Consider the following 21426-nt stretch of genomic DNA (forward strand, 5'->3'; position numbering starts at 1 on the left):
CGTAATACTAAAATTTTTATTTAATTAAATCCAGGAAATTTTTATTAGCTAAATTTTCATCACCTCCAGTTTAACTACATCTCCCCCCCCCACCTCAGCAAATTCTATCATGAAAAAATTCTAACTTTGTAAAATAAAAACTTACATTAATTGAATCTAAAGTCACTTCCAGATTAACTGTTGCTTCGCATTACTTTTTGGACTTATTTCTCTTCAACAGTTGGCTCATAGTGCCAATTTGAAGAAGAACAAATCTAAAATGTAATAAATAAAACTCGTCTGAGTATAGTGTAACAAGAATTTTTCTAGTATAAAGCTTAGCTTATAAGAGCGATGAACTACACTGTTTTTTTTGTTTTTTTTCAAAAACAACAAATAAGGATGGGTAGCACTTTTTAAAAAAATATAGAACAGCTTAATTTGCAACTTGAAAATGCCGTAAGAGGGGAGGAGAGAAGTATTTTACCCCAGATCTATTCAGGTTATTTGTATTTTTAATTTGTCTTCAAAAGTTACAAAGTTAGACCTGTTGCTGCATACTCCGCAAGTTTTTATTTTATTTTGAGGAAATAAAGCAAAATTTTGAATCAGTTTTTTTTGTGAAAAATAAAATTAGGTGGTCCAATGTGTTTGAAATATTGACTGTGACATTTCGCAAGCCTACTTCGAGCCAAAAAAGTGCTTATAAATGGTACTTCTTCACCTGTTGTAATGAAGATGTTAATGGCAATGCCCGCCCGGATGTACGAGAACATCAACTCGTCAAAAACCATCAGCAAAGTTACTGGGATGTAGGCATACTAGTTTCATCATGCCACGTAGTTTTTTTGGATTTAGGCATGAAACATGTGACAACTACGTTTCTTTCAAAAAGGCAGAAATTTAACCGCATGCACTTTTGCATGAAAATTGCAAATTGTAACTTTTTAGCCAAAAACAATTCCGTAATCATACCTCCGCCCCCATATTTACTGGGCTTAGCTTCTGGCGACTTTTTTGTTCCCAAAACAGAAAACAACCACGAAAGAACGACAAGTCGCGACAACTGAGGAGCTGAAAGTGCGCATTGCTAAAAGAGCTCAAGGAAATACCAAAAATCGCTTGGAACGTTGGAAAAAAGCTCTGGTGCAAGCGTTTTATAACCGATAAATTACTTTGAAGGAAACAAAGCCGATTTTAATGAGTAAGTACCTACTTCTCCAGAAAATACTAGACAAATGTATACACAATTTCCATTTTATTTTATCAACAATTTATTGGAGCCACATGAATGCAACACAAAAATATAGGAATAGTAATAATCAAACACATAGGCAAAGCATTTTCCAAGGCAAACCTTATTACACTGAAACAATCATTTTCTTTCTAGGTATAGGTACTGAAGACTTTTTAAATTAAACGATATATACATCATATAATGAAAATACGATAATAAATTATGAAATGAAATGGTAAAATGTAGGGTTTACCCAGGAAAAGCTTCGATAAAATACTTAATTTCAAATTAGTACAGTTCCATTTTCAGTTAGGAAAATTCTAAATGAAATGTAGTGAATATATGACATGTCAAAAAGACAGCAACTGCGAAAATACATTAACAAGAAATTAATTGCCACCACTACTGGACGAAAAAAAAATATAAGGAAAAACTAATTCCTCGAATTACCAATAATAGAAAGAATGAACATGAAAATATTCACGATGTCAACATAGAGATTCAAAGCGGCAAAAATGTATTCTTCCGGCGAGATTGAATATTTATGTTTTCCTCCCATCATTAACTGAACATCAAAAACAAGGTAAACCGAAAAAAGTAACGCCCCAAGTGAAGCGTAAACCAAGCGAACAGTGTTGCCAGGGATGAAGATAGCAACAATGCCGAAAATGAAAAGAACTACGGTGCAGCAGAGGAGAATTCCACCAAGTGCCGTGAAGTCCACTTTTGTTTGCATTGCAAAGATTGTCAGGGCTAAGCAAACGGCGGCACATATTCCGACAGCAAGAACCACTTCATCAGCCTGAAAAAAATTGATTAACAAAAAAATTACCAAACCATGAAACAATAACATAATTTAGATATATTTACTCAAATAGATATTCAACAGAAAAGTTTTTACCTTGAATGCTCATATTTGAGCATTTTGAATACTTATATTTATACATTCCCTTCATTTTTAATTTGTGTTCAAGCATGATTAAGAGTAATTTAAAAATCGAGATTCATAAAGTTAAAAACGGCCAAAACTGAGAAGGTTCTAGGCCCCTTTTACGATTTGAGATTGGAGCTAAAGCTCCCAAGTCTAGGATGAAAGCTTATTCAATCACTTTTAGATACAGAAAGTGACTGACTTCCATAATCCTTAGGGTAAAAAAAATAGTAGTAAAATAGCAACCGTTGGTTTTTTACTGTTTCATTACCTACCTACTGACCCTTTATGTCCCACTCTTGACTGTTCTTTTCTTTCTTTTTTTAATCTAATATATTTCGTTAGATTACATAGAAAGTAATCACAGCTTGAAAGAAAGAGATGCAACAGAAATAAAACTGTATTTTTATTTTTGGCTTTTTGGCAAAACAACCAATTAATGTTTATTTTTTTTCTGACCCAAATTTTCATGCACTTTTCTTCTCCTTTTGTTATTCATTATTTGAACATCATTTAAGCCAATTCCAAGACCATCAAGACCCTGTTACAAACTATCAAATCCACCTTCAAGTAACTTAACTTAAAGTGAACGTTTCGCAGAAAAGAAGCTTTCTCTTACTGGAGCTATTTTTGCAAGGTCTCAACTGCAAGTTACTTTTCGCCAATTTCTCTCTGTCTGACAACACCTTTCTATTGCTCCTTCATTTAGTATTAGGCCTTTTGCTTTCTCTTCTCACTTCTTGCTCAAGGAAGGCCCAGTAGCTCCCTCTTTGTCCCTCTGGCTAACTTCTCGCAATGGGAACATTTTCTAGTGTGCATAAGAGTGCTGTTAGTTATGTTTTAAGCAAAGGTCACCATCTAGTAGTGTCTAGAGTTAATCTATAGCTGAAATTCTGGAAGGGCAACTACCTTCCATGAAGGTATAAAGTTGGTAGACTCCTAGACAAAAATTTGAGAGAAACTTTCCAGGAACAAGTTGAATACTAAACTGAGAGTAAAAAAATTGACGATGTAGAAATACGGCTCTGAAGCGTTGACGTTCCGAAAGACAGAAGAGGATTTGCTAGATGTTTTCTGGAGAAATTGCCTTTGGATCGCTTTGGGTACTCGACTGAATGGCCGAATCTGAAATAGTAAGCTGTACGAAAAGTTTGGTCCAATCCCGCTCTCTAGGTCTATAATGAGAGAAAGGTTGAGCTGGCTAGGACACGTTCTGCATCTGCAAATGAAGGATGACAAATTGTCAAAGATTGTCCTAATCGGCCAACCATCTAGGGCCAAACAAAAAGCAGATCGTCTCCTAATGGGGCAGGAGTATGTCCTAAAGAAATGTTCAAAAGGAAATAGGAACTTCTTGACAGGGTGTAAAGAGGGAGGCTTTGAATAGATCGGGGTGGAGGAGAAGCGTGCGTAGCTGTGCTGCCCTTATGCGGCTTGGTGCTGCAGTGAGTTGTTAGAAGAAGAAGATAGATAACAGCAAGTCAAACTTTCAACGATTTCTTACTTATTCTATTTATCTCAAAGTATTTTTGAATTAAAAATGGAATGAAATTTGAATTGAAAGTCATGGCCAATTGTAGAAAAAGCCAAGACAGATTGTCCAATTAAGTGGGCATCAAGCCAAGGTTAATTTTACCCCTTTCACTGCCGTTGTTAATGTCTCCCACTTATGCTACACCTCTCATGCATGTCACTACACAATGCCGAACTAGAGTCAACCTTGTTGGAGGGTCTCCCCGGGGAACACACGCCGGTTGACAGTAGTTACCTTGAAAATTTTCAACTATACTTGAAAATTTTCCTCTCATTCATGTTACTCCACAGTGCCGAACTAGAGTCAACCTGTTGAGGTTCTAGCCGGCTAATTCACGCTGGGGGAGCAAATTTGCAATTATATTGACTAGTTACAAATTTTTTTTCAACTAGCCACTACTTGGAGGCATCCGTGCTTTAAGCGGTGAATATGGGTATGAGAAAGGACTAAATTGTTGGTACATTTTTAGCGATTGATTACCGAAGAGAAATAGTCTAACCATTCAACGACTTTAATCATCCATACTTTAAGCAGTGGGCATAGGCTAGATTCCGCCTGAGACTCTGAGCGGGTAAACCTACTAGGCTTAGCTCACTTGTTCGCCTCCAAGTCCAAGTAAATTCAGTCACATGCTTTGCATACAAGTCCAGTGGACATTGTCCGTCATGATTCAACCCAAAAACCTCGATCATCCCCAAGTTCTATGAGTAAACTATCTTAGTTCTGTCCTAGGATTGCTGAATGGATGATAGACTATCTATCAACAAGTGAAAATGGCATCATGTTTATATAATCCTGAAAAAGACTTATGCCGGCTTTGCCTCTAACTCAGACTAGCTCTCTTGAATTTTTCTCCAATTAACCATGGCTTGATGGTAACTTGATTTTAATTAAAAAATCAAGGGACAAAAATCTACAAGTAATAGTAGACTACAACAATGGTTTGAAACCTCTGGATTAAATTAAAAAAGAACTAGAAAAATAAACCGTTGGACCTAGCATTTTGGGTATTTTTCTCATGATTGTTTTATTAATGAGCGGGAACTGAGACTTTTTAAAATTGCCATTCCTGACATGCTTGAAACTGGAATGAAAGATTGCCAAAAATATGGACAGGTAGAAAAAAAAAGTTAATTCACATACCCGAGACCATAGAGAGCAACAACTACCATTGCTTAAGATTCATTATTATTCAGGATTCTTCATTTTATCAAAGAAGTAGTCCCACCCTAGCAATGAAGACACTATTGCAGCGTGGCCACTATGCGAGGATTTGATTATTTGTGTATATTTTTTTTATTCCTCCCTGTACCACTTTCTCCCCTCTATGGTAATTTTATCCACCTTTTCTAAATACAAACACCGTCTATGAACTTCATCCCTCATGTTTCGCAGTGCATTCAAGATAAAAATCTTAAAGTTGTTTATGCATGGGGAAAGCAAAATAAGTTACCATAATCAAAACGAAAGTGTTTACTTGGTATTGTATTCTTTAATGGTGCGTCTTAAAAACCCCAAATGACAGGAAAATTGCCTTTGCACGATCATGTAGACAGTACTGTAAACCTAGACAAAATAGCTGATCGCTTCACGGAGCTCACATTGTTTTGCATCGATCTAGAGGTGGCAAAAACTTTACATAGTATCTTCAGAACAAAACCGTGAAATACTCGAGTTACCTTGAGCGTTCGAGGTAACTAATTATATATGCTTAAAAAAACAAATCCTCGTGATTTTTGAGTCAAAGGAGTTTTTACAAGTAGTCCATCTGTTAATCTGTGCTGCAACATAGAAAATTAGATCTTTTAGTGTTAGGATGTACCTTGAACAAGTTTTAAAATGGGGTAGGGCCCAAGTACCATCTTGAATGTAGGTTATTGAAGATATTGAAGATTGATAGCCAAAGTGAAAAATATAATAAAAAGGTTTCCAGATGTCGATCTTTTTGCTTTTTTTTTGTTTTCTAAATAACATACCTGTTTAACACAGTAGCCAGTTCTTGCGTCAAGAGCTTGTCCAAAGAAAGCAAAAGCATTTCCTGTGGCATAAAATGACGGAATAAGCAAAAGGTGACAAAAAATTAAATAATGACTTTGTGCCATCCCTGATAATTTCAAATATCGTTAAATACTGAGAAGTAATCCCTATCCTTAATATATACCCACCCAAACACTGATTCAGGGGTGAGAATAAAACTTTGGCTTAAAGAGGAGGCACGTGTGCCTCTGGGAGAGGGTGGTTGAATGCCCTTAGAAAAAAATCTCAAGCGCATACCTTGGAATTCTTGATCAGAAAACATATTCTAGTAGTTATATAACAACCGTCTGATGTCCATACAATTTTCCTGTATTTATCCGTTCAAATTATGCTCATGAGCATGAAAAAAACACACACAGATAATAAATATTAGCTATGAAAATATAACAGATTAGATACTATATTATTTTAAATGTAGCCATCTTAGACCCTAGGAAAATCAAAATGCCTCAAATGCTTTTTGCGGTCATCTGACCCGATCCCTTGGAACAAATCTTTGGTCTTCTGTTTATGAGGGTCGGACCCAAATACACTTTTCAGCTAATAAACTAATATAATCTAAGATATAAAGACAGGTAAGCAAAGGTTTCCTTTTATGCAGGAAATGCATAATTATGGGAAAACTATTATACATTCAAATTAACCCCAATACAGGAACTCTGCCAAACTCTAATTAAATTAAGATTTTCAAATTTCATAGAAATCCTTTATACAAAATCTATACAAGGTATTTGCTAGCACTAACATCTTGATGAATATAGCTTTTATTTAGCTTCAAAACATATATTTTATTTCAGTTAGGTGGCTAAATTTAATGTCGTTTATAATTTTGGAAGAAAAAACAACAAAAAACCTTGTATATAACTATGTTTTTTAATACAGAATTTAATAACTTTCAACAAACTACTTTATGAGGAGAGAAACGATGAACAGATGTTCCTATCTGTCATGTCAAGTAATCGACGAATACATGACCAATGCTTGTAGTCTGCCACTTGTGTGGTTCTTGGTATTATGAGAAGGATTTCAACAATAAAAAAAGACTTCTCACATACTTAGTCTCATTTCAAAATTTCTTACCGTATGTTTTGTCACCTTAATTTTTACTTTGATCTTGTGGATTTATTTTTCCAAATAAAGCCATCCATATCTCTTGCAAAAAGACCAGAATGATTTTGTTTAGGCGTGCCAAAAGAAAAGAAAAAAATTAAAAAACAATATATCAAAATAAACTAATTTAAATACCTTATAAGTAGCACTAACGGTACCAAGCATGAAGCTTTCAGCCACAGTGAACAATCCAAGTAGGATGAAATTCCAGGGAAACTTTCTCCTCATTCCGTCACAGCAAGCCAAAGTAAGCATGGTCACCATGACTATCGCAAAGGCTACCCAAACTAAGTATGAATTCCTTAACGTCCACTGTCTCACTCCTTCATTGTATACAAACAATGAGATAAAGCCAAGGGAAACAAGAAGTTGACACATAAGAATTGCAAACACCTTCCTGCAAACAACAAAAGGTATCTTTTTTGTCAATACATCAAAAAGTCTAAACATAAATTTATATTGAGAATACCATAAAACAAGATTGTAGTGATAATTGAGAATGCGTACGGCAGACTGAAAAGCCAAATACTTATGAATGACGAATTTTCAAACTCCTCTGGCATCTTCCAAGTCTGCAGTATGCTGCGAAACCTTCTTCTGCCTGCCATACTGTTATTCATATCAGTTGATATATAGTGTCAAAATATGTCGACAGTGTCGATCTGATGACTACAACTGCTGGAAACTTCCAAAGACCGAAGTACTCGATCACTTTATCTACCATGGAGGCCTCCTGTCTGCTCACAACTGCTATACCGTTAATTTTAAACGACGCCTATTAGCTCTCGCCAATTCTAGCTTTAACAGGCTATCAAAAATATGGAAGCGCGACTACCTTTCAAGCCAGCAAAATTTTACAATTTATTGGCATTAGTGTGAGATCTGAATCTTGAAAACGAAGAACGAACGCAACCTCCTCAAGTTTAGCAGCAGGAATCTTACGGTAAAATCCCAAATAAAATCAAATGGCAGCAGAAGCGGTGGATTGGACACCTCAAAAAATGACCCCCGTGGTTTTTCTGAAATAAACTCGAAGGAACAATAGTTGGACGATAACGATAAGGAAGACCATGGAACAGATGAATCAAAATACTTTGACCATCAACACATTATAAGGCTATTCAGAACAGGACTAAACAGAATTTCATAATGAGCTCTTTCAGAAGGGCTGGCTCTAATTTAATTACATACAGATACATGGGCCTTAACTAAACCGGGTTTTGAGGCTATTTCCTGTTTATGACATTTCCTGTATTTATATTATGAAAGATTTTGCCTGTGGTGACTACAAGAAGATTTTATTGGCTGAGTTTGAGAACGCTGGAATACGTTTCAAAAGTCTAAAATTGATACCTTCATTTCTTGAAGGAAGAACGCAGAGTAAGAGTAGGTACAGTCTTGTCAGATAAGATGGTAGTAAAATGATGTGCGCTAAAAAGTCCTGTGCTGGGTCCCCATTATTTGTCGTACATATTAATGGCCTTAATGGATGTTTCAAACAGCTGTCAACACTAGGGTACAATGGGGCCCAGATATGGATAATACTTCCAAGTTTTGCTGATGCTACTCAGCTAACAATTGCTATGAAAACAGAATCTGATTTGAAAAATAGCATGAAACAAGGGATGGGAATAATCAAGAGATGGATGCCAGTGAACAATGTTTGTTAAACACAAGAAAACAATGCTCATGTTATATGGGAGAAGTGTAAATTACTATCCTAGGATTGAAGAAATTGAGTTAGAAAGTGAAAGTATAAAACAGACAAGTATTGTGAAGTATCTCGGTGTCATGGTAGATGACATATAAAACTATAGTACTTAATTTTAAAGGTTACATTACATTTTTAAGCACAAAAATAGCTAAAATCTTGGAACTCTGCGCAAATAAGACAATTTTTTCCCTCAAAAAGGCCTCTTATTCATCCCCACTTACTGTATTGTGTATTAGTTCGGTCGTCAGCGTTCACTGGCCATTTATACTTGCTATGTGTGTTTCAAAATAAGGTTGTAAAATCTTAGCCGTAAGTATGGCTGTGTATTTGTCTTGAGTTCTGTAAGATATATCTAATATTATATCTCTAATTAAGAACTAATTAATATATATCTAATCATAGTATATTTAATTAAAAATACTACTGTTTTTTGATTTGGTTAAATTTCATGTAAATTTGTTTATGCATAAATTATTTTTTAATCTATTACATGTATGTTTTCGAAACCTTTATACGAAAAGGGGATATAATTATAAAACTTGACATGTTGAATTGATTAGAGCACATATTTCTATGACTACCATATCTAACTTTCCATTAAGCATATAGGCCTTGAAGTCTGGAATAGACTTTCAGCAGAAGTAAAAGGTAAGACGATTCTTAAGGATTTCTGTGCTTCTTTGTGCTGTATTTGTTTTAATAAATATTCTAGAGACACACTAGTGATTGATTTTGGAGAGTTTATACTTGTGTTTTGTTAAAAGAGATTTTGTTCCATATGTTTTGTGATTGGATGCGCTGGGATTTCAGTATGTGTTGGTAATTGTGATGAGTTGTAGATTATGAGTAAGGGATTCTTTCGAGCTTCCTATAAACACATTAATTTAAGAATTGTTGATTAAGTTTTTTAGTAGGAATGGTGAAAGGGGAGAATTAATTTTTTTTTTCGAGAAAGAATAATAATAATAGTTATTTCGTGTTTTTTGGGTCGTCCTAGACAGGCTCATTTGCATCGAAACTTGCTGTGAATGTAATGTGGTACAGAAAGAATTTTATTTTGTTAGTATTATTTGGAGATTTAACTGGTATTTTTCTGTGACCCCTTTGTTAATAATAAAAAAAAATACAAGAAGAAGTTTTAATCTAGCTTAGATTTTCCCCAATCAATTTAGAAAGAATAGTTCCTTTGCACCTGAAACTAGATCATACTGCAACCATTTCTATTGACTTGAAGCCATACATTCATTGACAAATTGGCGACGCACATCTCTTTCTTTTATGGTTCGTAATTTAAGCATCTCTTAATTTCAGCATTAAATGGTTAGCAATCAGTTAGTCAATTGACAGCAAAACCAATTGAAGTTTGGATTAATAGAGCTGGCTGTCAAAGTTCTTATGAAATTCAATGCTAGAAAAAAACTTATGACTTAAGCATGGTTAAACCTGCAATTTTTTTTAAGTGTTTACCAAAAGTAGTAAAATTTTTGGTAAAAATTTTTTGCACATGTGAATAATAATTTTATGAGTCAGCAGTTGAGCATGGGATAATTTAGACAGCAATTTATTAATAGAAGTTATGCTATTGTCTAAGTAAAACCACAAATTAAATCAATTGACGCGTATTTGATATTAGCTATCGATCAAGATATTGTTTTTCAGTTAATACTCATTTTAAGCACTTAAATGCTGATTTTCAATTGAAAAAGCAGTTCCAAAATAAAGTTGGAGTAAAACTGAAAGAAGGCCGAAAAGAAAAATGAAATAAACTTCAATTATTTAGGACATTTAACTTACGAAATTTTGTATACTGAACTCTAAACCACCGTTAGAAATTTTTTTTCAAGGGTCAAATTTTCTATTGACCCTATTTGTGGAATATTTTTCAATTTGTGGAATTTTTCCGGATGTTCTTCTGACTAAAAGAATTCAAAAAATGATTGCATAAAAAGAGGGGACAACAGAAAAATACCAACCACATTTTAAATTTCAGTAAAAAAAAAATGAATTATAGCCTAAATACTTGAACTTTTGAACAATAAAAAGTTTAGTTTGACTCCTTGGTGTAATTAATACCACTGTTTCTAAATCCCTGCTTATTCATGTTTTGGATTAAAAACAGGAACTAAATTTAGTTTTTTTTTCAAATTTTCCTAATGCAGTTAATGCTGTTGAGACCGGAGATTTGATTAAATTCCACAATAATATATTACTTTCGTAGCCATAGTTTTTTTTCCACATAATCATTCATTAGAGTATTCAGTGTTGAACTATTGATGTTCCAAACAAAAATCATTCTGCAAAAACTGTGGACGCTAGAAAAGCAGACTACGTTCTTATCCATCATAAAAAAGCATATTAGAAATTTCTCAGAAACTATTATATAATTTTTTTTTCAATCCAAAATACCCAAATTAAAGAGAAAAAACAACTTAAAAGCATTTAAGCATTAGCTATGGATAATAAATTTAATTTTCAAGTTTAGCATGCTCAATACTTTGCATCTTAAGCCACAGAATGGCAATTCGATCCTCCATTTTCATTGATTCTTAAATATACGATTGCTCCTAAGAGCTTAGGACTAGAGCCTTTATCAATTATTTTTGCAATATTGTTATTTTTCTGGCCAATGTTTTTTTTTTTTTTCATTTCATTCGTTTAAAGTGAAAAACAGAAAAGATAACCTTTCCTTGAAATAATAGGGACTTTAAAACATTAAAAAGTGAAAAATAAACTAAAAAATTCTATATAACAAAGCTTGATAAACATTAGGCTCAGGCCCTAATATAAGCTTGTATAAACACTAATTTGTTCCCAAATATTGCAAACCGATGCTACACCTTTGAATATTTTGCGAGACGCATCTTACACATAACAGAACTGCTGTTCTAAACTTCCATTTTTTTCTAATTAAAAAAAAAAATATGTCTTCTTTACTTGAATTGGTCAGCCATATATTTCTAGCAGGAAAATCGAAAATTGTTCAAATGGATAAATTACAAACTGGATGCATAATTGATGATGTTATCTTGTTACACCTTTGAATATTTTGCGAGACGCATCTTACACATAACAGAACTGCTGTTCTAAACTTCCATTTTTTTCTAATTAAAAAAAAATATGTCTTCTTTACTTGAATTGGTCAGCCATATATTTCTAGCAGGAAAATCGAAAATTGTTCAAATGGATAAATTACAAACTGGATGCATAATTGATGATGTTATCTTGTAAAATTTGGATTTCTTAACAACTGTGACCACAATGTGGGTCGGGTATTACAAGCACAAGAGAAAAAATTACACGTCCAAGTTATAATACAATACCTATTCAACCCAAAGATTTACCTGATAAATCCTTTTCTGATAGAAGCATCAGAAAAACTGAAAGAGGAGCCTCCTCTTTCGTCTTCACCAAAACTGTTGTAGTCACTCATGTTAGTAGGAATCCTTGGAACAGGGATAGGGGGAATTCCTTGAGCAGGAAAAGCTGCTTGCACTGGATATTGTTGCTGCTGGTGAGGATTATAAGGTGGTGGATTAGCGCCTATAATTAAATTAGACAGAGAATCATATTAAAATAGAAGCAATTCCAATATTTTCAGGTTTTACACATCCAGTTGAAATTCTGGACCGTATACAAAAAAAAAATAAATAAGATATGACAGAATTAAATACAAAAGGCAAGTCTTCTAAAACAAATTATTATCAGTCTTTTTAAAAACAATCTTTAACATGTATCTAAACATACCAGCAAAACGAAAAAATCAGAAGCCCCTCTTCCTTAGATATTTTTTTTAGAATGAGAGGAATTTTCCCTCAAAAAATCCTCCGATGCCTCACTCTGACTATTGGCAACTAACATTTACGTTAGTGAACACTAAAAAAAATTCCAAGTAATAAAGGTTCAATAGAGATTAGTGTTTACTCTAGACTAGCCTCTTGTATTGAATTTACTTACACTTTTTCTAAATTAAATTGATGAATGGACACACTATTACAAGTAATTCGAAAATGAACAATATTTGGAATGATAAGTTGTATCTGATCTCTAACATGATCAAACAGTTCGTGATAACGAACTGTAGTAAGGAGCGACCCGGTTCAATAGTAGTCAAAACTCTTAAAAACAGAATTTTGATACCAATAGTTACATCAAAAGAATTGTATTTTTATGCTGATTTTAAATATGTAAGTTTCATCAAGTTTATGGTCCTCATAATATTAGCCTTATTTTAGACAATAAGAGGAAACACCCCCTAAAAGTCATAGAATCTTAACGAAAATCACACCATTATATTCAGCGTATCAGAGAACCCTACTGTAGTTTTTTTTATTGTGTTTTAAAAAGTAGAGTTGTGAGAAAGAGCCAAACTTTAGCGTAAAGAGTGGGGCGTTGATGAGGGGATAACCTCTTTCATATACGGAATAATTTCTGTTCGTTTTAATTTTTATTGTCGCTCCTTACTTTCAGTTGAAAAAACTTGTTTTTTATTATTTAATTTTATCAAGAGCCGAATTGAGCTTAACCTTATGGATGAATGGTCAAGACTTGAAGCCTGTGGGGTCGTCAGTTCAACCCAAAAATTCTCCGCAACGACTTTACTTTATCGGTTGGAACACGACTAATTTTAGATACGTTGAAAAGTCAAAAATTGAATAAAAGAAAAATTGCCCTGGTACTAAATCTCCACAAAAGAAAAATAATTGCCAATGAAAAATATACAACCATAATTTATTTATCCAAAGCAGAAATTGTATTTCATTTTCTAATAATTATGTATGCCCCTACTACAGTTTGGTCAAACAGGATCCCTGGACAACTTCGACATTTCTAAAACGAGTCACGTCAGAAAAGGGATTCATTAAAATTAAAAACATGTCCGATACTATTTGAAATGACGTAGCAGTTAATAATTGATCCAAAGGCATCAGAAAATGTGCTGTAATATTCATATTATTTAAACAAGAAAATAGAAGCCAAATTGACCTAAGTACAGTTAAGCGTTAAACATTTCTTGTTTGCTTCACTGAGAGCACACAAGAACATTCCCAAGATTAAAACAGGGGGAGGGATTGTCAAAAGTATATTTTGGTCGATAATGAAAAATTGGAAATACCGCATTAGAAAATTTTACGTGCAAGGGAAGCCCTGGAAGGAGAATCATAGCAATGTAAACCCTCTCCCTACCAAGGGGAAGGGGCTGCACTTTTTGAAAGTGTGTTGAATGCAATCGTGAACCAATGTTCTGATACACAGTGGCACCCCCTTCCCCAAAAAATAAATCCTCGGTAATACCCAGGACATCCCTTAGCAACAACCTTGATCGGCAGGTCTATATGCAAAACAAATCTATATGCAAACAAAAGGCAGCATTAAGTTCACCAACTTGAGATTATTCCCATTTTTGTTTTAGGCGTCATGTTAAGAAAATTTATCTGATCACACACCTTAAATTTTACAATTAAGGTAAAATTTAAGGTAAAATTGTTGAATTGTTAAAAATTCAACAATTTTTATGTTGAACCAAGGCCTGTGTCCTTTAGTTTATACAGTCATCAAACTTTTTCGTCCTCTCGTCAGAAAAGCAAGAAGTTCGGTGGAATCGAATTGTCAAGTCATCATCTTTTGGCGAAGATAATACATGCACTAATTTGATTTCTTATACAAGGCAAAGCATGAGTGATAACTTATATAATTGATTGGCAAGAACACCAATTTTTGGTACTTACGCAAGAAATTTATTGAGGACAAATCTTAGTGGAATTACAACTAAAACACAAAATCCAACAACCAATTGCAAAAAAATTAAACCGAAAGTTTGAAGCTTAGTAGAATCGCTGTTAGAAATCGGACAAGCTTTAATAATCAAATAACTTTGAAAAGAATCAGTATCAAAAGACAGTAAATTATCTCAAACTGTCTGCGGTTAGAAGAAAAGCAACAATGAGAATCCATATATAGAAGCCTGCCGCGTGCCAAGTACCGGGGCCAGGACGGAAATATGAAAAGACAGCAAATTGTCTGCGTTTAGAAGCAAAGCGACGATGAGAATCCATATATAGAAGCCTGCCACGTGCAGAGTGCCAGGGCCCGGCGGCTGGTAATTGCAAAAATACTTGTATATATTTTAACTAGGGATTGCAAAAATTCAAAAAAGAAAACCAAAAGTTTGAAGCTTAGTAGATATCGTTGTTAGAAATCGGATTTGCTTTAATAACAAAATATCTTTGAAAATACCCCTTGTATCCCTGGCCATGGAGCCTTTCAAGGGGGAATAAGCGGATTGTATTTCCATTTTGTATTGTTTTGTATTGAATAAACTACTATCAAAAGAATTCAGTGTGGAAAGATAGTAAGTTGTCTCAAACTGTCTGTGGTTAAAAGAGAATTCATATATATAAGCCTTACAGGATCCATTCTAAAAATTCTTGGAAGACTCCTTATCTAGGAGCAAGAACTAAACACAAAGAACATACCAGGGGCAACTTTAGCTTTACTAAGCCCATCATGATATATAACAGATATATCTTCGTTTTTCACCATTTTACAAAAATATTCAAGACATAACTGTTTCGTTATTCAAAAGCAACCAACTGTTGTACTAGCATGGAACTATGGAAACATAAAATCAATTGCAGAAGGTTACACCTGACCACAGACAAATGATGTAACAATTATAAGAACTAAGATAATAAGCTATAAAAGACCGATAAGAAAATGTTGACTAACTTCAGCCATTAAAATTCTAACAAGTATTCTCGTATGCTTTGGTTATCTCACTAAACATAACCGTCGAAACATTTTTGACGATTCCGTAAACAAGAATGCACATAGACAATCTCATCTATATTAACATGCGATACTTATTGTGCTAGTAAAGCCAGCTTAGTAGACCCCCAAGTTTGAGGAGACTACAGCTTTTCCATTATAGTTTAGCCTGCGTCACATAGCTTAATTCCTAACTTTTACTGCATGTAAGAAGCCCAAGAATCTGAAAATCCAATACGGATGCGCAAATAACACATTATTCGATTTAGGGCCGTCAGATAAAGCCTTCAGTCAAAAGTCCCTTATTAGCTTAACTATACAAACACAAATCTGCAGTAGCAGGGTCTACTGATACTCAGCCTCTATTTCTATGTGAAAAAAAAAAAAAAATAAAAAAAAAAAAAAAAAAACATGAAAGCAGTCATGAAAATATTGACAGTTTTACGGCGGAAATCTCGTATTTAGTTTTTCAGCGTTTAAAGTACATGACAAAAGTGACTATGAGGTTTAGAGGTAAAACAGGGCTCGTAAGCTATGCACCAAAATTCAGTTCAAACTAAGAAAAATGACCATTTCTCAAAATTATGGATTCAACTAATTTCTAATTTCTATTTACTTTTACAACCAACATGTCAATGTTGTTAAGCAGACTCAAGCACGTAGAGATCTTTTTCGGAATGACCAGCCCCCCTCTTGCAAAAAAAAACGAAAAACACAGGTAATTATTGGAACAAATCCCAATAAACGTGATTTCTTTTTTGTACACTTCCCTCAAATATACAACTAGACAAATGGTTAGTCATTTTTCTCGTTTTTTTGCAACCCTTCCCTCTCTCTTAAAAAATGAAAAATAACGTATTTTGGCATTTCTATTTTAAAATAATTTCTGTTTACATTTCCGTTGATAAACTTGAGAAAGCAGAATAGTCATCTTGGTGGCTAGATTTGACATCCTTTTGTCTGTGAGGACAAGGGCTCGAATCCCGGTGTCACTGGTTATTTGGTCTGGAACAGGAGCCAGTGGTGTGACTCTGCAAGACCAGCCAGAATCTACCCAGCTCTTAATGGGAACCCGGAAAAATCTGGTGAAGGTAAACAGGAAGAGTATGCGAAAACACAGAATGGTTGACCCTCAACTCCCACCCCCCACTGCGCTTCCTGACCAAAGAGCCTTGCAACGGAGATCAGCAGCGGAAGGGACGTCCAATACCGCATCCTTTACCTTTTTACCATTATTTGTAACCATGATCCAGTTTGTTTTCGGCAAATAAATCTATTTATCTACTTATTTTCCTGTAAATAATGTTGTAACTCCAACTTATTTTAAACACAATTCATTAAACTTGCCGAAAAAACACAATTCATTAAACTTGCCAAAAATCGGAACCAGAATCACATTGGATCCTAGAAAATATTCAAAAGAGTTGCTATTTCATCAACGGCAATTATTTAAGATATGTCTCTGTAATTCCCTTGTTCCAGATAGTTTCCTAGGGGAAACGTTAACTTCGGTCTTGAAGAAGGGTAAGGATCCTAATAGATGCAATTATAGTATTATAACCTATCGTATTGATGTGGTTAATTATAGTGTATTAAGTTTATGTTTAAAAAACATATTTGCTGCCAACAGGCGCATCCAATCTTCTCAGTTCTTTTAAAGGAAGCTGGCGTCAAAGGATAAGTTCTGCATACAGGTACACTTGATGTTTCCAAATCGTTTAACAGTTTTGTTCATTCACAGGCCCTTAATTCATTATCTGAACAATAAACCTCTATTGTTTAGTATTAAAATTTCGGTAGTTCAATTCTTATTTCAGATAATATCAAAAGAGCCATAACATGTGAAATATACCTGTTCGTCGGGGAGTTAGACAGGGAGGTGTGCCTTCTCCATGTATGCAGTACTTGTATATCTAATGCTCTTTCGAAGGTATCCTTTAAATGTTTTACCGGGTTTCAGACGTGGGAGACTTTGGATACGTTTGACGATTTACTGCTTATTAGTCAGTCTTATTAGTTAGTCTAAGTTTGGCTTAGCACAGTGTTATTAAGGCCCCATCTTCTTTCGAAAAAAAAGGTTTATCTTTAAATATCGCTAAATGTGAATATTTGTCGATTAATAAGTCATTAGGTGCGAATAACTTGCATTACGTTTTTTCTCATTCCCCTCAGGATTTCGGTATGCAAATCAATTTCAGTCTGCGGTGGAAAACAGTACTTTACATAAACTAACAATAGCTAAGAACTCATATGGCACTTGTGACGAGGCCGGACGAGCCAAGAGCTCATATGGTATGAGCTCTAGCAAAAGCGTAAGAATCAACAGATTGATTTAAAAGGATAATCGGAGGCTTAATGCCGGTCGGGATTTAAAATAAGAGCTCTGAGTCACGAGGTCCTTCTAAATATCAAAATACATTAAAGTCCGATCACCCACTCGTAAATTATAAATACCTCATTTTTTCAACTTTTTCCTCTCCCTTCAGCCCCTTAGATGGTCTAATCGGGGAAAAGGACTGTATCAAGTCAATTTGTGCAGCTCCCAGACACGCCTACCAATTTCCATCGTCCTAGCACGTCCAGAAGCACCAAACTCGCCAAAGCACTGAACCCCATCCCCTAAATCCCCCAAAGAGAGTGGATCAAGTACGGTTACGTCAATCACGTATCTACGACATTTGCTTATCCCACCCACCAAGTTTCATCCCGATTTCTCTACTTTAAACGTTTTCCAAGATTTCCGGTTCCCCCCCTCCAACTCCTCCAATGTCAACAGATCTGGTCAGGATTTCAAATAAGAGCTCTGAGACATGAATTCCTTCTAAATATCAAATTTCATTAAGATCCGGTCACCCGTTCTTAAGTTAAAAATTCCTCAATTTTTCCAAATCAACACTCCCCAGCTCCTCCAAAGTGAACATATCCGTTCCAATTATGTCAATCACGTATCTATAACTTGTGTTTATTCTTCCCATCAAGTTTCATCCCGATCTCTCCACTCTAAGTGTTTTCCAAGATTTCTGTTTCCCCCCTCCAAGCCTCTATGTCCCCGGATTCGATTCGAATTGAAAATGGAGCATCTGACACATAAATCCTTCTATATATCAAGTTTCATTAAGATCCGATCACCCATTTGTAAGATAAAGATACCTCAATTTTCACGTTTTCTAAGAATTCCGGTTTCCCCCTCTAGCTCCCCCAAATGTTACCGGATCTGGTCAGTATTTGAAATACGAGCTCTGAAGCACAAGATCCTTCTAAATATTAAATTTCATTAAGATCTTATCACCCGTTCGTAAGTTACAAATACCTCATTTTTTTCTAATTTTTCCGAATTACTCCATCCCCCCCAACTCCACCAAAGACGACGGATCCAGTCTGGTTATGTCAATCACGTATCTTGGACACGTTTTTATTCCTCCCACCAAGTTTCATCCTAATCTCTCTGCTTTAAGTGTTTTCCAAGATTTCCCCCCCCCCCTAATGACTCTGGATCCGGTCGGGATTTAAAGTAAGAGATATGAGTTACGAGGTCCTTCTAAATATGAAATTTCATTAAGATCCGATCGCTCCTTCTTAAGTTAAAATACCTCATTTTTCTAATTTTTCAGAATTAACCGTCTCCCCCAACACCCCAAACACAGCAGATCCGTTCCGGTTATTTCAATCACGTATCTATGACTTCTGCTTATTTTTTCCACCAAGTTTCATCCTTATCCCTCCGCTCTAAGCGTTTTCCAAGATTTTAGGTTCCCCCTCCAACACCCCCTAATGTCACTGGATCTGGTCGGGATTTAAAATAAGAGCTCTGAGACACGATATCCTTTCAAACATCAAATTTCCTTAAGATCCCATCACCCGTTCGTAAGTTAAAAATACTTCCTCTTTTTCTATTTTTTCCGAATTAACTGGCCCGTATTGCTGCCACACTTCCCGAGGCAACAGCGAGCAATGAGCGTTTGTTTTCTAGCCTAGAAATAGTGAAAAACTACCTGCGGTCTACATCAGGAGATGATCGTCTCAGTCACCTCCTTTTGATATTTGCAGAGAAGGATTTAGTAAAAAATTTGGACTACAACCAGCTTGTTGACGATTTTGCAAAGATGAAAGATCGGCGGTTCCCCTTGTTACCTTGAATGTTGTTATATTTTTTTTCTTGTTATGTTTTTTCTTTTTGTAAATATATTTGATCTGGAAGACTTCTGCTGAAGGGACACTGAGATTTTGGTTACAACCCTCAGCATAACAATGAAGGTTAATTTCATCGACGTATTGTTTACTTAAATAAGAAAGTCTCTCGCTGAGGAATGCCAGCCTGTAGTCTGGTTGAATTTTCCACTTTCAGTTTAATCACTTAACCTCGTTGATTGTATTCTTCGTTGTTATAATTAATCTTAGAGGTCAGTGTGGCTAAGTTCCACATTTGGTTACAGTACATTTCCAAGTAACACACGGGTGCTGAAAATGCATTTTACTTAGAATATTCGATCAATGTGCTGCCAAAACCCGGATTTTTCTTACGCGACACAAAGTGAATCGGGGGGTGCCCAGATAGAGTCCATGCCCACCCCAAGATTTGGCCCAAATGGCGCCTCTGACTAATACTGGACGTAATCTGCACCATCCTTAACATCAACTTACTTCTGAAACATGCTTAAGGCTGGACCCTCATCGCAGTGTCATTTGGTTGCTTTATGCTGTTTGTAGGCTATGGTTGTTTATTTGTTTTTGGGTAGTGAGTTTTATTTCTTCTCAATTTCACTCCAATATTTTTCATTGTATATGTGTCTTAATTTTTAAAATTCTGGTGTCAAAGTAATTGATCAGCTTAAGTTTAATAATCATTAGGACTTTTCCCCCAAGTTACCACACAATCAAAAAAGAATTTTGGTAGTCAAATAATTAGTAATTATTTCTTGATATTTGACTAGCTGCATACTGGAATGTGTAAATATATTCTTCCGGCTTAAATTCACATGAGAAAAAATCATGAATAATTGTTCATAGCGACATTCGTTTATTTAAATGCCCAAACTCTGTAGGTGTGTCCATGTACGTTTTGCCACATAAAAAAAAGAGGAAAAGTGAAGGTGACGCGCATCTCAAATTCAACAACAAATACAACGAATTTAATCTTAAATCAAAGAAACACAAAAACAACAGCAAACACAATAGATTTAACAGAAATTCAGCAGAAAAAGCAAAAAAAAAATCAGCAGCTAATGAACGACTCAAAGATCTGAAATTTGGTTGCTTTAATCTTGTTTTAATGTTACTCTGCAGCAAAAAAATATCCATTGTGATATTGCCCTTGAGAAGTTTGTCCTAACCGCGATTTTATAGGCCTAGTCATTCTTTCTAAATTTTTTTTTTTGCGTCAATAGTTTATGGTAATGCATTAAATAGCTACATTTAGCAACAACATTAATGATACACCCTAATGAATTGGTACATTTATGGTTTTTCCCGATCTCTCAAGACAAGGAATTAGCCAGGGAGTCACCTGTTCCATCCAGGCCCTGTTTTGTGCAGACAGAAATTGTTTGTAAAAAAAAAAAGTATTAACATCAGTCAGGAACCAATTTCCCTTATATTTTCCTTTTTTTTGGCTAAAATAACTGAAGTAAAACGAATCTTAAGTTTCAATGTGCTGCAATATTTTTACAGACACATATCCCACTCCAAATTACTTAAAATTGTCCCCCTATTCTTTACTAAATTGATAAGAGAACTTAAATGACACATTCTATCAAATGAACCTCATAATTGTTCTAAAATGGAGAGCGAGGAGGAAAGGATCGAATACAGAAATTCAAATACTAAAAAGGCCCTGAAACATGTTTACCAGTGATAGTAAGTCGTCAGTCTTGTGTGTAATATAATTATTTAAGGACTATAAAACACTCAATTTTATGACCAAACTCTAAATACTCTGACTAACTGTATCTATATATAAGCTGTAAAAAAAAAGAAAAAAAGGTTTAATCCCACTTTCTAGTGCTATAATGAGAAAAAGTCGAGACTTCTAAGACACGCTCTCCAGAAGGATGACAGATTACCAAGGATTGTCCTTGTTGGCCAACCGTCTAGGGTCAAACAAAAGCAGATCGTCCCTAAGT

General features: G+C 34.9%; 1 protein-coding gene across 4 annotated transcripts in view; it reads right to left on the bottom strand.

Moving 5' to 3' along the window:
* Nucleotides 1-1235: 1235 nt before the first annotated feature.
* The window catches only part of LOC136032988 (protein lifeguard 1-like), a 36171-nt gene continuing 15980 nt past the window's right edge, over nucleotides 1236-21426 (bottom strand). For 3 of the 4 annotated variants that reach the window (XM_065713511.1, XM_065713512.1, XM_065713510.1), the window contains 3 exons: nucleotides 11884-12082; nucleotides 6964-7225; nucleotides 1236-2018 (listed from right to left, as the gene is read on the bottom strand). In XM_065713511.1, coding sequence (XP_065569583.1) covers nucleotides 1650-2018; nucleotides 6964-7225; nucleotides 11884-12082 — 830 coding nt within the window. In that variant the 3' untranslated portion in view covers nucleotides 1236-1649. Of the gene's footprint in view, nucleotides 2019-6963; nucleotides 7226-11883; nucleotides 12083-15015; nucleotides 15197-21426 lie in introns of those variants that run through there. The other variant, XM_065713508.1, reaches the window with a different exon arrangement.

The sequence above is a fragment of the Artemia franciscana genome, chromosome 11 (genome assembly GCF_032884065.1).
Source record: "Artemia franciscana chromosome 11, ASM3288406v1, whole genome shotgun sequence".
Classification (NCBI taxonomy): domain Eukaryota; kingdom Metazoa; phylum Arthropoda; class Branchiopoda; order Anostraca; family Artemiidae; genus Artemia; species Artemia franciscana.